The following is a 16,050-nucleotide window of genomic DNA, read 5'->3' as shown; positions in this document are numbered from 1 at the left end:
ACTTGCAATGTTTTTAAAAATGTGACACATTCTCCAGTCCTCTTTGCTGCCAGTGCATCTGCCTGGATGATGAGGTATCTATTTGGTGAGTGGCTGAAGGACTGGGATTGAAAATTGGGCCAGAAAAGGAAAAATGTTGCCACTAGTGGACAACTGCGCAGCCCATGTGATGACAGATGGAGCACTGAGGAATGTGTGATTTGAATTCTTCCCAAAGAACACAACTTCACCCTTCAACCATGTGATCAGGGAATTATCAGAACTGCCAAAGCATACTTTCACAAGCAAATGGTTTGCATGGTATTGCACCACATTGATGATGACGACAAAGCTACTGCTGTGGAAATTGCCAGGCAGACGAGTCTTTTTAGATGCCATTCTAATGCTTGCAAATGCCTGGTGTGATGCTGATCCTTCAACAATCTGGAATTGGTGGTGGAGAAAGGAGGTGTGGCCATAGCACCCATGGAGGGAGCAATTATTGAGCCACCAAGAGAACTCAATGCCCACAAATTTGGAAGAGTGGATAACATAATGACAATGCTTTTGTTACACAACCCATCTCTGATGGGGACATTGGAACTGAGATCAGAGACCAGTTTGAAGTGAAAACAGTGCAGAGGCTGATGATGAGGTAATGGTCCCATCCTTGACACAAATGAAGGATGTGATGAAAACTTTATCAAATGGCTATTATACAGGGGCTTCAATGATTTTTAACCTCCTACATCACCTTGAAAAGGAGGTTAATGTTGTGGATCGTGCATTGATTCAGAGAACACTGGACAAGTTTTGTAATCACAGTGACTGTCTCTGCATTGTGCATTCACAGACATGCCACTCTGGTGACAGATAGTGACACTTCAAAATAAATATTAATGTGAGTGAATACTTTTAGAGTCCAGTTTGTTTTTACATTTATGTTTATGCTATAAAAGTCAGTGTCATGCACTTTCAAACGGCAAAAAAACATAACATTTAAAACATTTTTATCTTTGGACCTTTAAAAGGTGTATAGCCCTGCTAACTTACACTGTGTAAAGTAACATGCTGTACAGTATTAATTGCCTTGAATAAAAGCACTAGCTAAACAAATGGATGATGATAATGAGGATAGCATATTGCTCAGTTAGAATGCTGGTATGGTTTTGTTTCCATGTTGTATATGTTTAAAGTCTAAACGGTCAATTTCATCTATTCTTTGCAGTTCTTCTTGTAAGAATCAAATCATCTGAGATAAATGTGATTCTAGAGCACTGTACAAATAAAATAGGCTGAACCCAGAACAGAGTTAGAAATGTAGCAGATGGGAACATAATCTTGAATTTGTTCCCTCTTTGCTAGCATTTTAAAATGGAAAATCTAGATTTGTACCTCAGTTTCATATTTTCAAATGTTTCATATTTCAGTTAATCAAATAAAGGTAAAATAACAGACCAGAAGACTGTCAAATACAAAAATCTTGTCAATCTTCATGTCCAATGTGCTTAGCACCAATCAAATTTGTTTAGCGCGCTTGAACTGATTTTACTGTAAAAGGATAGATGCTGCAAAAGCAAATAACTTCATATAAAAGAGAGGATATAAAAGAAAGTTCTAACCTGTTAGACTGAACTTGCTGGTGGTCTTGTTTTTTCCTCATGGAACTGCAGGCTTTCATTTTGGACAATTTCCCTTTTTGGACTAATATATTAAATGAATAACACAGTACAGTAGAACCTCAGAGTTATGAGATACTTTATAACTGACCAGTCAACCATACCTCATTTGGAACTGGAAGTAACAATCAGGCAGCAGCAGACACACAAATAAAAAAGCAAATACAGTATAGTACTGTTAAACGTAAACTACTTAAAAAAATCGCATTTTTCTTCTGCATAGTAAAGATTCAAAGCTATATTAAGTCAGTGTTCAGCTGTAAACTTTTTAAAGAGTTACAGACCTTTCAAAGTTACAAACAACCTGCATTCCCAAGGTGTTCATAACTCTGAGGTTCTGCTGTATGTGTTTATTTTTTTCATTTAATAAGACCTTAGTGGATTTATTTCATTCTTTTTTGGGAAGAGAAATTACAGTAGTTCTGATTTGTCGCTCTTCTGGCATTAGAGATTTCTTAACAGATCCTGGAGCTGTTATCTCCCAGTGTATATGTAAAAAGACCAAAAGTCAGATCTATAAGAATATCTAAGGACTACAATATTAAGGTTACAGTGCACAGGATAAGCTTTTTAAAGTGCAATTTGTGTTCCAAAAATGTAAAACTTCACCACTTGTGATCCTTGTCTGGCTTTATGTGCATATTGGTGATCTGGCAGCATCTATAAGGAAATTCAAATTAACCATTTGTATGTCTTTTTTCATTACAGGAACAATTTACAGCAATGAGAGACCTATATATGAAAAATGGACAAGGCTTTGCATTAGTATATTCCATCACAGCGCAGTCCACATTTAATGACTTACAAGACCTAAGAGAACAGATTCTTCGGGTCAAAGACACTGATGATGTGAGCAGTCCCCTGTTGTAGGAAAAAAAAAATATATTTAAAGTCCTCATTATAAATGCTTTTTAAAGCTGTACTTGCTTTGATCAGATACATCATTGAATTCATTCCAGGCTTTAATTTGAAAGGCAAATTGACCAATATGTGCATTGTACTGAAAATGTGACTTCTGCATCAGCAGTCAGGCAAAAAAATCATATGCACTTTTTTGTATGGTGTCTAAAATGAATCTGTCACATAGTCTGTTAATCTTTTGTTTTTAAGTACTCTGTAAGTGTGTATATATAAGCTTATTTTGATGAGTACATCTAAAACAAAAGTACTGCAAAAGACCCGTGTCTTTAAAGCTGCTGAGTTTGGTCTTACAATTTCAGTCTTCATTGTTGTTCTGTGAGTGCTTATAACAGTTAGCCAATTTTGCTTTCAACGGTATTGTTATAAAATGAGTATTTTAACTGTGGACCCATCTTTGAATTTCTTGCTTACAGAAAGATGTACTGTCATTGTTAGTCAAAATGGAGGATTTTGACAGTTTTCTTTTTTGAGATAGTACTTGCAAGACTAAGCTTATTATTACTTTCACACAATCTTAATTTATATCTCTCTGTTACTAATGACTGGTCTTGAAAATCTTAATGAGACTGAGCCTTTCAGCATTTAATTGGGGCTATAGTACTACGGTATAGTATGTACATGGATAATTTATCACTTGAGTGAGGGATAACTTTCAAAAGTTTGAGTGTTGCTTAAACTTGTGTTGAGGAGCAAAAAAAAATATTGCATAAAGGAAAAAAGAGGTAGATTTAACATGAACAGCTGAGTAACAAATGTCTTATTTTGAAGTATTTTAAAGGGGGTGATATCAACTAGTAACACCCTGTTCCACTTCCCTTTTTAGAATCATTTGTTTTGTTGGCTTCTGAAGATCATAGGGGGGAAGCTACCTCCAGCTTTTAGTTAATCTATTTAATGTTCATGAGGGATCCTGACTAATCTCCCTGAATAGATATAGCTACATCTGCTACCACTACTGCATGGACCCAGGAGACATTGAACTCTTAAATTTCAGGAAAGTTTGTTGTGGGTGTACTAGTACATGCACAAGATCTGGTGCATGTCTTCACCTCAGTTAATTCTCTTCTCTCTAATGGAACCCTAAGAGCAAATATCATCCCAATGTCCTGAACGGAGGAAGAAAGTAATTTCTAGATAATGTGAATCTTTCATTTTCATCCAAACCCGAACAAGTTATTTTTCTATTTAGCAACAAATGAGCATTGTAAGGAATTGGATGAAAACCAAGGCAGCTCAAAGATTTTTTTAAACTGAATCTTAATTCAAATTGTCAGGCTTTTCTGAGCAAATAAGAAACATCCAAAGGCTGCCTGAGAGGTGTATTTAGAATGATCTGGTACTGAAATATGTATACTACTTTTTATAAACTCAAATCTGAAAGTCATTCAAAAGAAGTGGAGGAAGAAGGGAGAAGAGCACTGATATAGAAGATGAGAGTTCCAGGTTGCCACTTTGGTTAAAAACAATCCTCTTTACATGGTTTCATAGTTTTTCCTGTTAAATCAAGATTGGAAATAAAGTGTAAATATTTAACAGAGTAACTAACCATTGGAACAACTTACCAACAGTTGTGGATTCTCCATCACTGACCATTTTTAAATCTAGACTAGATCCTTTTTTCTAAAAGATGTGCTCTGGGAATTACTTTGGTGAATTTCTGTGGCCTGTGTTATACAGGAGGTCTGACTAGATCAATGGTTTTCAATATTTTTTTCATTTGCAGACCCCTAAAATATTTTAAATGGAGATATGGATCCATTTGGAAATCATAGGCATAGTCTGCAGACACCCAGGGTCTGCAGACTACAGCTTGAAAACCACTGGACTAGATCACAACTATCCTTTCTGGCCTTGGAATCTATGAAGAGGGCAAACTAGGTCTAGCTAAACTCCTCAAGGCCAGATCATCCAATCTGTATTCAGGTAATAAAACTCAGTGAAGTCTTGCTTGACAAACTGTAGGACTTAAAGTGCAGTTCTGCTTTGAAAAATGAAGTAAAAAGACTTTGTGGGGCTGTTTCAGTGCCATCCACATCAAATGTTAGGGTTTTTTTCTAGTTGCTAGGGCTGTCAGCTGGCTTCTTTCCTCTTGTGCATCATCTCAGCCCTGTGAACTAAATTGTGATATACTGTGTAAGCTTGTATTTGGTGGGTTTTCACAGGCTAACTTGCCTGTAAGTGGAGCTAAAGTAAACAATTCTACTAAGGCACTGCACAAGAAGGAATGGAATCCAGTTTGCTCTCCTCTTTCTTGTTAGCCCTGTAGATTTAACCAGTTTTGGAAGTAAAATTAACTTCTTGTTCATTAAGCAGATCTGACTTTGAATAGAAGGAGCAAATCTCATTTTAAAAAGAGGTCATTAAGCAGATCTGACTTTGAATAGAAGGAGCAAATCTCATTTTAAAAAGAGGTCACTGTACATAAAATCTCATTTTAAATGAATAGCTGTATTTCAGGGCTTTTCCAAGTGTATTCGAGGGTACTTCAGAAAATCTAGTGGTAAAGCAGCTTCCAGTCTATACCAACCATCACATAATTTTAAAATGTGACATGGAACCTGATGCACTGATCAGATTAGATTTCCCCCTCCCCCTTTAATTCTTAGCCTTATAACCTTCTCATCGGTGTGTTTATGGGTTACTGCTTTTTATTCCACAAGAAGTGGGATGTATGGAGTTAAAATCTGGGTTATTTATTGGGAACTGAAGTTCTCCAAATAGCTAATCCTAATACATTCATCCTATCTGCTCTACTTGCTATTCCCAAATCACTTTGGATTATTTACATCTAACAGATAATGGAAACTGAAGCGGGAACATGTCCCATGTGTTTGTATATAGGTGTGGGGTGGCTGGCATTCAGTTTGCATCAAACTTTCCTGAAACTTAGTTCCCAGCAGCTCCTGGGTCCAATGGCAAGTGTGCACAGGCAAAGAGTGGGGATTATGAACATTACCCACTTTGAAAACTCCAGTTACAGGTAAGTAACTCAGCTGTTTGTCATTAATTGAAGGTCAGAAATTAAGTATGTTGCATAAATTTGGTTTCACTTCAGATATTTGAATAACACAGCCTTCTCTGAGTGTTTGCCCCATAATGCGTTATTGCAGTCTTTTAGAAAAGAGATACTTAGGGGAAGACAGAGCAGTGCAGAAGCAAATTTTCTCTGACAAGGCTAAAAGAATTTGGCAAACAGCTTTAAGTAAATTGCATCAAAACTGTTCTTTCCACCAAATCAGTCGGAAATCTTAGAATGCTATAGCTAGGTTCCACAGTCACGTATTTTCTACCAAATGATGTAAACTTTTTTAGGGCTCTCAAGCTATTTAAAAAAATAAATCATGCTTAATCACACGATTAATCAAACTGTTGTTAATAGGATACCATTTATTTAAATAGTTTTGGATATTTTCTACATTTTCAAATATATTGATTTCACTTACAACACAGAATGCGAAGTGTACATGCTCCCTTTATATTTTTGATTACAAATTTGCACTAAAGCAAACGAAATAGTATTTTTCAATTCATCTCCTACAAGTACAGTAGTGCAATCTCTCTCATAAAAATTGAATGTACAAATGTAGAATTATGTACAAAAAATGCATTAAAAAACAAAACCATGTAAAACTTTAGAGCCTACAAGTCCACTCAGTCCTACTTCTTGTTCAGCCAATTGAGCAGAACCCCCTTATGAACATGGACGCATGTCCTCTGGAATGGTGGCTGAAGCATGAAGGGGCATATGAATGTTTAGCATAACTGGCACGTAAAGACCCTGTGATGCCAGCTACGAAAGTGCCATGCAAACTCCTATTCTCACTTTCAGGTGACGTAAATAAGAGGGCAGCATTATGTCCTGTAAATGTAAACAAACTTGTTTGTCTTAGCAATTGGCTAAACAAGACGTAGGACTCAGTGGATTTGTAGGCGCTAAAGTTGTACATTTTGTTTTGATTGCAGTTACGTGTAACAAATGTAGATTTTTTTTGTAAGTTGCACTTTAACAATAGAGATTGCACTACAGTACTTGCATGAGGTGAATTGAAAAATACCGTTTCTTTTGTTTGCCATTTTTCAAGTGCAAATATTTGTAATCAAAAATAAGCATATAAAGCGAGCATTGTCTTTGTATACTTGTAATTGAAATCAATATTTGAAAATATAGAAAAACATCCAAAAATATTGAATAAATTTTTCCATTGGTATTGTTGAACAGCGCAATGAAAACTGCGATTAATCATGATTGATTTTTTTTGAGTCAGTTGTGTGAGTGAACTGCAGTGGATCGACAGCTCTACTTTTCGTATTTTCTAAGGACACGCCTCATTATTTGCTGTATTCCCGTTTGTTGTCTTGCGGGGGGGGGGGGGAAATAAGCCTGCAGGAAAAAAATTGGGTGCAGGTCCCTGTTCTGACGGAGGCCACAGCCCTTGTTGGACAGTTAGAGGCTGCCTGTTATCCTATTCCCAGGCTACCTTTGCTGCTGCTGCTGTTGTCGCGTTTCAGCTCTGTCTCCCATGTAAGTCACAGGATAGCAGATCAGAGGAGATGTGAGCAAGAGAGAATGTGCATCACAGCATCTTAATTGCAGGGTCTTAATGAGTTCCCTTAATTGCTCTTGTGACTGCCTTATTAGTAGAGCAAAACAGTAACAACTGGTACAGTTGGTAACAACTGTTACTGGTACAGTAACAACTAAACATTATGGTTCTGGGCATTAGACAAAATATTCTAATTGGTTGGTTTCAGAGGGTTGATGTCTTAACCATGTTTAAATTGATTAAAAAATGCATGCGACATCACTAACCTTGTCATGGGTTCTGGCTTATTACAATGGTTAACATCAACTTGTGTAAATAAGGTGTCAAAGGAAATAGTGAATCTCTCCTCTACTCCCTCCTTTTGTTAATGTGTAAAACACATACTACAGGTCTTGGGTTTTTCTGCCTTTGCTTCTACCTTCTCCCTGTTCCTGTTCAGTTGCTAAACTTTGCAGGCAGCTGATAGATTATATCTTCAGAAGGTAAATCAGCTCCTAATTTTTTCTCTAACAAAAGTAAATTCTCTGAGCTGTCTGAAAAATACTGCAGCTGCTGGAGATGGGTAGCTCACTTGTCCTCTAGCTGTCTTGCTTGAAATACTTCAGAGGCACCTGGAGTGCTCTTCTCAGTTCAGTGTAAAACTAACTTTTGGAGGATTAGAGTAGAACATTTTGATGCTTTCATAAGTTCCTTTCTGAGGGAGAAATAGAGGGATGCAGATCAATATTTCTTAAAGATTTTCTCTTCCTTTTGAGCACCGTCATGTGGCTTTTGAGCACACAGGAGAAACCTTTGAGAGTGTTCAGTTTACAGTCCCATTAATATCGGAAATTATAGAGGGCCATATATGACTCACAGTGCAGTTTATACACTCGGCGCCCAATCTACTTCTCCCTCTTGGCTGCTTAGAGTGGAGGGGTCTTTCTGAATGTTGATAAGAGCTGGGAAAGAAGAATGAATACCTTTCCCTACCCTCTGAAGCAGGTTCTCTTTGTTGCTCAGATACTACAGGGGGAGAGGTACTTGGGTTTTTTTATTTCACTGGTGGGCTTTCTTTGAATTTGGCTATTCCACACTGCAAAATATGTTCTTACTCCTACTTCTGAGTAAGGCATGCTGCTGCAATTACTGCTGCACTTAGTCTACCTTGGCAGTAGTTGAAAGGAATGAATAGGTATGTATGCAGGTGAGAGGGAGCATTGGTGGGTTAGGGAAATGAACTTAAATTCAATATAAAAACCAAAAAATAGACTAGGCCTTATCCTTGTGCTTTAATACGATTCAACTGAACTTTTAAGACACTATTTAATGCTTTTTAAAATACATGCTTTTAAGAAACTGTGCAGTGTTCATAGACTTCTTGGGTAATGAGGTATTGAATGTGTTAACTGACCAAACACAACTGGCTGTGTTCATGTAAACATTCTGGTAAATGTGAAATTTGGGAATTGAATAATTCACTGTTAAATTTCTTGTGAAGTAAATATTGCACACTGCGGATAGCCATTCAGGTAAGTGCAGTGATGGGTTTTGCACAGTGATACAAACTAGACAATACAGATACTTTCTAAAGAATCCTGGTCCAACAGGACCTGGAGGATTCATAAAATCCAAGGCCAGAAGGAACCACTCTGATCATCTAACACAACCTCCTGTATAACACAGGCCATAGAACTTCTCCAAAATAATTCCTGTTGAACTATAAAGCATACCTTCTAGAAAAGCATCCAGTCTTGATTTAAATGTTGTGATGGGGAATCTACCACAAACCTTAAATTGTACCAGTGGTTAATTACACTCATTGTCCCTCCCCTCCCCCCCTCCCCCCCCCCAAAAAAAAAGCACTTGGCCTGTGTTCAGGGTATCATGGTCCAGAGAATTCCAGGTAGCCCTTTCCTTAAGCACAGTTACTCATTGAAACGCCATCTATATGTGGAAGTTTCTTAGTCAAGTAATGACATCGCTCCTTTCAGAACAAAGATCCACCTAGTTAGAGAACTTGCATAAGGTCAGCACCTGAGGGGGTGAATTCTCTTGATGTGGGCCTTGGATTAGAGCAAAATGCTAATACTGTAGGTATCAGTTTTATACATGGTTGATTGAATGTGCAAGAGTAACCTTTCCACCATAATGTGGCTGAAAACAAGGTTCTGGGGACTTGGAAGAATTTTTTTTTTTGGTGTTTGCTTTATGAGAAATATAACCATTGTACACATTTAAAAAATAGTAACTATAATGTAGTAAAACATGTCAAATAAACCCATACAACTGCTGCCCTCCTCCACATGTGCTGCTGAAGTCTGAGTTTAAGTTCAGAAAGCGTGGGAAACTTGAACAGGAGCTGTGTGGTCTCAACTTGTAATTTAACCAGTCAAGTAGTTTTTTTTTCAGTAGCTGAATACAGCTGGCAGCCTTCAGTTTAGGAGAGGCTTTGGGGTGAATAGCTTGAGCTGATTAATAAATGAACTTGAAGTATTTTGCACATGTGACCAGATCCTGGGATAATCAGCAGTTCAGTTTATAGTTCTGTAACCTGATCATCTTCAAATCAAAGTGACTTGATGTAACTGTTAACAAGTAGTGCAAAATGTGCTTCATGTAAGATATCAGGTTTCTCTTGTGTTGCTTTTTTTTCTCTCTCTCTCTCTTCTCCCTTCCCCATCGGTTGAAATTCAGCTTCTGGCTTCAAGTTTATATATAAAATTAAAATATCTGTCCTATTTAGGTGCCAATGATTCTAGTTGGCAACAAGTGTGACTTGGAAGATGAAAGAGTTGTGGGAAAGGAGCAAGGACAGAATCTAGCAAGGCAATGGAATAACTGTGCATTCTTAGAGTCTTCTGCAAAATCAAAAATAAATGTTAATGAGGTAAGGCTTAATACCTTATGAAAAAATGAATGGCTTTTCTAACAACTTGCTGCTGCTTCTTGCTATCTAAAGACCAAAATTCCGAACTTCATGTTAAGTTCCCTTAGATTTTAGTGGGCAGAATTGTACCCTAATACTGCAAGAAATTTTACATTGTCAGATGCTTGTAATTAAGACTTACCTAGCTGTTTGGGCTAGCTTCCTAGTATAAACTTAAGGGCTTTGGGCTTGCAACTGCTTTCATTTCTGCTTGTACAGATTTTTCACCGAACATGCAAGCATTTCATTATATACTCAATTGTTCATTGAAAACACATTAGGCAGAACACTTGCGTTCTTGCTTTTCAAGTTTTTGACTCTTATGATAGAGATGGAGCTGCAGGGTAGCTTCTTGGAGACCAGTAGGGAGTATCCCTGTCACAAGAACTGTCTTGTCTTTTACAGATGTCGTTACCAATTGTGTTAATATAAATTATTTTTTGGGGTCTTGTAGGCCTTAAGCGTATCTAATTTTAAACTATATCACAGCTAATATGTATACTTTCCTATTTAGAATTTCTGGAGACTACCTGTTAGCTAATAAATAAATCCATTTTGTTAATGGTAAAAGTAATGCATTTTATTGGATTAGAACTTCATGCAGTAGAAATGGGTAGGAATAGACTATTCCAATGTGGAAAATGCCCTGGGAACTAACTAACTAGTGCAGCTACAACCTATGAACTTGTTTCAAGATGTTCAGAGATTGAGAGGAGGAAGAACCTCATTTATAAGTGAAGCACATGCTATTTGATTGTAGTATTTAGATCTGATTGACTTGCATCTAAATTAGTGTTCTCATGAAATTCCAGTCTTCGTACAATTCCAATTAGATATGTGTTCCTACGCTTTCAGTCCTAGTTTATGCATTTTTTTGCTATGAGCTTTTCAATTATCGCCACGTTTTACCCCTGAGGAAGCTGCTGAATGAAACTTTTATTTTGATTAAAAATCAGGATTGTCTAATTTAATCGTTGAATATCAGAGTACTGATTTTTTTTTCATATATTTAAACACTAAATTGATGGATCTTATCAAATGTGTAATTTATACCTGACTGGTTAAAAGCATGTAACATTCTAAAATACAGTTCAATTATATGTGGATACAGGAAACTTTGCCTGCAAGACAAGCTGCTCTTGATGCTAAGTGAAGTATTATACCTTGGCAGCTTTAACTAGAGGGGGAAGACAGAAAACAAATAGGTATCTACTCATATTTTTAAATAGGTCGCAAGACATGAAGGTTTAAACATGCACATTTAAGTGAACAAATGCATGAAAAGCTTAGAGGCTAAAAGTCAGAGAAGTGGCTTAAATTGCCTAAACTAAACTTCTTGTGCTTGCAGATCTTTTATGACCTGGTGCGGCAAATTAACAGAAAAACTCCAGTGCCTGGAAAAGCACGCAAAAAGTCGTCATGTCAGCTACTTTAATTCATAGATGTATTGTAGCTCTGAGCCAGGTAAGCTCGCTCACTTACTTTCTTAATTTTCTCAGCTTTTTTGTTGTTGAGCTATCACTAACCGTTTTCAAAAGTTCAATTTAGCTATTAAAGAATAGGAGTGCAAAATAGGATCTGAGGTTGGTTGGTTTGTTTGTACATAGAAATAGAAGTATTTAAAATAGTTTTTGGGCTCTGCCATTCCAGAGTCAAATGCAAAGGCATGCATAAGATATGCCTCTCACACTGATGGACCAAAATCTTTTGACTGGCTAAAGAAACAACCTTGCATAGACATCAGAAAATGTAAATATCATATGAGATACCTTAAAGCATTAAATGTAGCTAGCCAAAAATAGGCAGGCTTGTATGAAGTTCGATTAAACAAAACTTATCTTACTGACAAAATTGCAGTTCTGGAAGACTGTAGTATACTACAGCTAAAATGTCATCTTTTGCTTTGTGATTTGCTGTAAATGTGTACATAGGCTTATAGAATGTGTGTTAAGCTATATTTAACAACTTGCTCTGGATTGTAAGAGCCTTGTGTAGGTTTCCCTAACTTAAAAGTGTACATTGTCCTGATAGGAGTTATTCTTCTTTTTTTTTTTTTAAGAGAAATACGTTGCAACGTGTATATTTGGAAGCGAGCTATTGGTCAAAATCATATTTCATATGCATCACTCCTTGAAACTTTTTTTTACCTAGAGCTATTGGTTTACTAGACTAACTTTTTTTTAGTGTGACAATTAACTAATGCCTTACATTTTAAGAAAGCTAAGAGCAAGCTCAAGCCTGCACTTTTTTTTTTTTTTTTGGCAAGATTTCTGAGAAATTGGTGAGTCACTGACATCACAGGGTGTCTTCGGATTTCCTTTTTCCTGATCACTTGAGTTTTCAGCCTGGGTATGGAGACAATGCTATACTCTTGTGGTTGTCCTGTCAATGGATAACTGTCACTGGTTCACCTTGATTCTTTCAGGTGTGTTGTTCCCCTTCATTAGCCTGTTCAAATGGATAGGATTGCATTTCAGTAGTTCTATTCTTTCTCAGTGTTCTGGTACAGGATTGCCTCATCCCTCCCACTCAGTGTATTTGAAGCTTGTGCGAGTGGAGGGAGTTTTGCTGTCTGAGCTATGGTATCATTAGTACCATGATAACATGCAGACCTGTCTTAAAATTCAGACCGTGCATGGTCTTGTCTTTTCCAGTATCTGGCCAAAAAACAGTCTAGGGCTGAGTGAAGTATCTGAATCCAAATAAAATGAGATTGTTTGGTTCCAGAAGCATCTGGAGATATTGGCAAGAAAAAAGTAAACTGATGGGTCTGGACCAAAACCCCAGATAGATGCCCCTGAACACTGGTAGAAGTGGCAGTATCTATGCATTAATAATAATCTATACCCTAACTGCATGGTTTGGGCTCATCACAAGTGTAAAATACAAGCTGGTACAGAAGTGAGAGTTAATCTGCTTAAACTCAATCATGTGTCAAGTTTATCCAAGAATCAAGCGAACAGAAAAGGTTTTTGTTCATGGCTGAGTCACTGAAATTTTCAACCTGGTGCTACAAATTGGGGTTTTGATACTTTGATGCTGCATAGTCTCACCACGTCAATCCCTCTACATCAGAATCACAAGGTTCTAATAGCAAATGATTGATGCTACTGTTAAGGTCATTTAAATGCATTCTGCCTGTATTTCCCTAATCCCATTAAATTCACACTGACAAATGGTGTGCCTGTGGCGGCATCAGCATCCACCTGTTTGTTTGTTTTTGTTTTTTTGTTGCTCCCCGTCTAATTAACGTCTTTACAAATCCAAGTGTCGGAGATTGTAGTTCTGCACATGACTGCACTAGTGACTCAACACAGTAGGCAGAGCATGTGGAAAAATGTTAAACTCCTGCTTTTCATTGCTGCTTAATATTTAACAAGGAAGGTACAAAGGTAGAAACTACACTTAATTTACACTTCTATTTTTTTTAATAAACCTGGGGTACCTCTTTGGGTAGACTTTTTTTTTTGGTTCCTCTTCCCCTATAATGCTATGTTCCTATTTCAAAATTTATCATAACTTCTCCATCTGCTTAGTTTTCTGAAACTCTTTTAAAGAGGCAGCTTCTAAGGCTGTTTCCATTGAAAGGGTGAAAGTGAAAGGTGTCCAATGACAGTGAATACTCACGACTTTAGAGTATGGAGGCAAAAGGTCAGGTAATGCACTTGTACACAAGTATTAAAAATGCACTTATCAAACTTCAGTTTTGGTGACACATTGGCCCATAAAGCTAGTCCCCTTTTCTCACAATATCCTCTTCAACCAATCTGACTTCCTTTTCTAAGGTCCCTTTTATAACTAAATTGTGTTTAATGTACTTGTAAAATTTTGCTTTTGACCAAAATACACTTGGAAAATCTTGAAAACCCATTTTGTTGAACTAAATCTGTTCATGAAGGGTTGGGTTAAGTGTGCTATAAAATTTTTGGAAAGTTTAAAAAAAAGAAAAATTCTCAGAGCCCTTAGCAATTTTTATAGTAATCTTCCATTGTACCTGATCCAAAATCTGTCAAATGCCAAAGTCATTTCACATGACTTAAAGAAAAAGGTTGCTGGTATAAATGTGTTACAACTTTTTACTTTCCAGTGTGAAAGCTGAGGCCTGTTTCCTAAGCATGTGCATGAGCTGTTTCAGACAAAATGCAGAATTTGAGAGAGCTAATTCTGGGGAGGGGAGAATGTTAGTAATAGGTAATGGATATTTAATTTTTAAAAGGGATATTGATTTAAAATCAAACTTTTTACCTAGTGCAAGTTGCACCTAAAATTACTACTGTATTTAACTTTTAAATTTCATTAGATTTCAAGTTGGTGTCACTGGGTCTATAAACACTACTGATTTAGGGTCTTAAATGCTACTTTCAAAATTTACTAATTCACCTTTGTTACACCGAGATGCAGAACTCCTCAGTCCTAGAGAACTGTGCTTTAATAGTAATCTCCTGTTTCATCATTACAGGTCTGAAGAACTGTTGCCCAATTCAACAGTGCCAGCATTCCAACTTTACTAAACCTACCAACATTTTAAATGGACTTTCCTGTGGTGGTACCCTTTAAGAAGTGGATGAAAGCTACTACATCAGTTTGCACATTATAATCACTTTCCAGTGTCACGAGAGATTTTTACTTATAAATATTCTAACTGTATGCAACTGGTAAAACCAGAGCCTACATCCAGTATTACTGATAAGAGACATTCATCCACCAATGTTGTACATGTATGAAAACTGTGTACTGTATACTTCAATAATCCCCATACTTTCTATTGGAGAGTACAATAATGTAAATCCTGAATGCACCACTATTTTAGCATAATAAAAGAAAGTCCAAAGAGCTCCTATATAGACTACTCCAGATAACTTTGCTTCATCGGTATTTGTAGCTTATTGTAACTTTTTTTAAAGAAATACAGGATCATCATCATCATATTATACAAAACCGCTTTGATTAACACAACAGCTTTAGTTTTTTAATTTTAGGAAAAACCTGTGGAGACAGTGATCTAGTCTTTAAAATAAGAGTCCTTTCAGTATGTCTGACTGAAGACATTGCCTTTAATATCTGTTGAGAAGGAAATGTCCAGACTTTTCAACCTTTTATTGTATGTTTCCTTTTCCGTGTTTACATAGGGAACAATGTTTATAGTTGTGTGTACAGTGGGGGTCTACAACAAGAAGTGTATATTTTAAAATGATTTTTTTAATGATTTAACAATTTTGTAAATCATTTTCAGGCTTCTGCAGCTGTAGATTCTCACTGTTAATTCCCTTGCTTGCTCATGCATAAGTGTATTTGCAATACCAAATATACAGGTTTTAGTACTTTTGCCTGTTAGTGATTGTTTTACATGTGTAACGTTTTGGTTGAGATGTTAAATGGTGGAAGAGTACTGTGGATGTGAATGTGGGAAGTAATTTTAATCATGTGTAATTGGTCACAGGGCCTAAGTTGCAGTAATTAACTCTTGCTGATTTATTTAACAATGCCTTGTTGCTTTGTATGAATTAACGTTTGGGTGTAAAGATTGTGTGTATATCCAACAGGGAGCCACAGTATTTAAATTGACCAACCTAATGTTACAACTGCTTTGAGGTGGCCAAATGTAAACTAAAAGCCTTAATTAAAAGTGGTGCAATTTTGTATGACTTAGCATCAGTAGTTCAATAAATTTGGATTGCCATGCAAGGGCTTGCATTACAATTATCTACTACTTGAATGTTTTGTGTAGTGTTTTAACAGTGCCAGTAAATACAGGTTTAACAAGTTTAAACAATGTGCATTTTGCACTGTGAGGCTTCATAGATCTTAAGACCAAAAGGAACCATTATGATCATACAATCTGGCATCCTGCATAACACAGGCCATAGGAATTCATCCAGTTTAATATGGGTGAGTAAGTGCCCATTGATGACCAGGACTACAAATGTTGTCTAGTGTTACTTAGACATGTGGGGGGTTCAGAGCACTAGTGGTACCACATTGAATTTTTTCTTTCCCTGTGGAAAAAACACTAAAGGAA

At 36.7% G+C, this 16,050-nt stretch overlaps 1 protein-coding gene across 4 annotated transcripts in view; it reads left to right on the top strand.

Annotated features, from left to right (window-relative positions):
- RAP1B (RAP1B, member of RAS oncogene family) overlaps window positions 1-15,731 on the top strand; it is an 81,061-nt gene extending 65,330 nt beyond the window's left edge. For all 4 annotated transcript variants that reach the window (XM_038410665.2, XM_038410691.2, XM_038410674.2 and 1 more), the window contains 4 exons: window positions 2,367-2,507; window positions 9,849-9,992; window positions 11,380-11,495; window positions 14,491-15,731. In XM_038410665.2, the coding sequence (XP_038266593.1) occupies window positions 2,367-2,507; window positions 9,849-9,992; window positions 11,380-11,466 (372 nt within the window). In that variant the 3' untranslated portion in view covers window positions 11,467-11,495; window positions 14,491-15,731. The remainder of the gene's footprint in view (window positions 1-2,366; window positions 2,508-9,848; window positions 9,993-11,379; window positions 11,496-14,490) is intronic.
- The last annotated feature ends 319 nt before the right edge of the window (window positions 15,732-16,050 follow it).

Source organism: Dermochelys coriacea, chromosome 1 (assembly GCF_009764565.3).
Source record: "Dermochelys coriacea isolate rDerCor1 chromosome 1, rDerCor1.pri.v4, whole genome shotgun sequence".
Lineage (NCBI taxonomy): Eukaryota > Metazoa > Chordata > Testudines > Dermochelyidae > Dermochelys > Dermochelys coriacea.
This window is presented reverse-complemented; position numbering and strand designations above follow the sequence as displayed.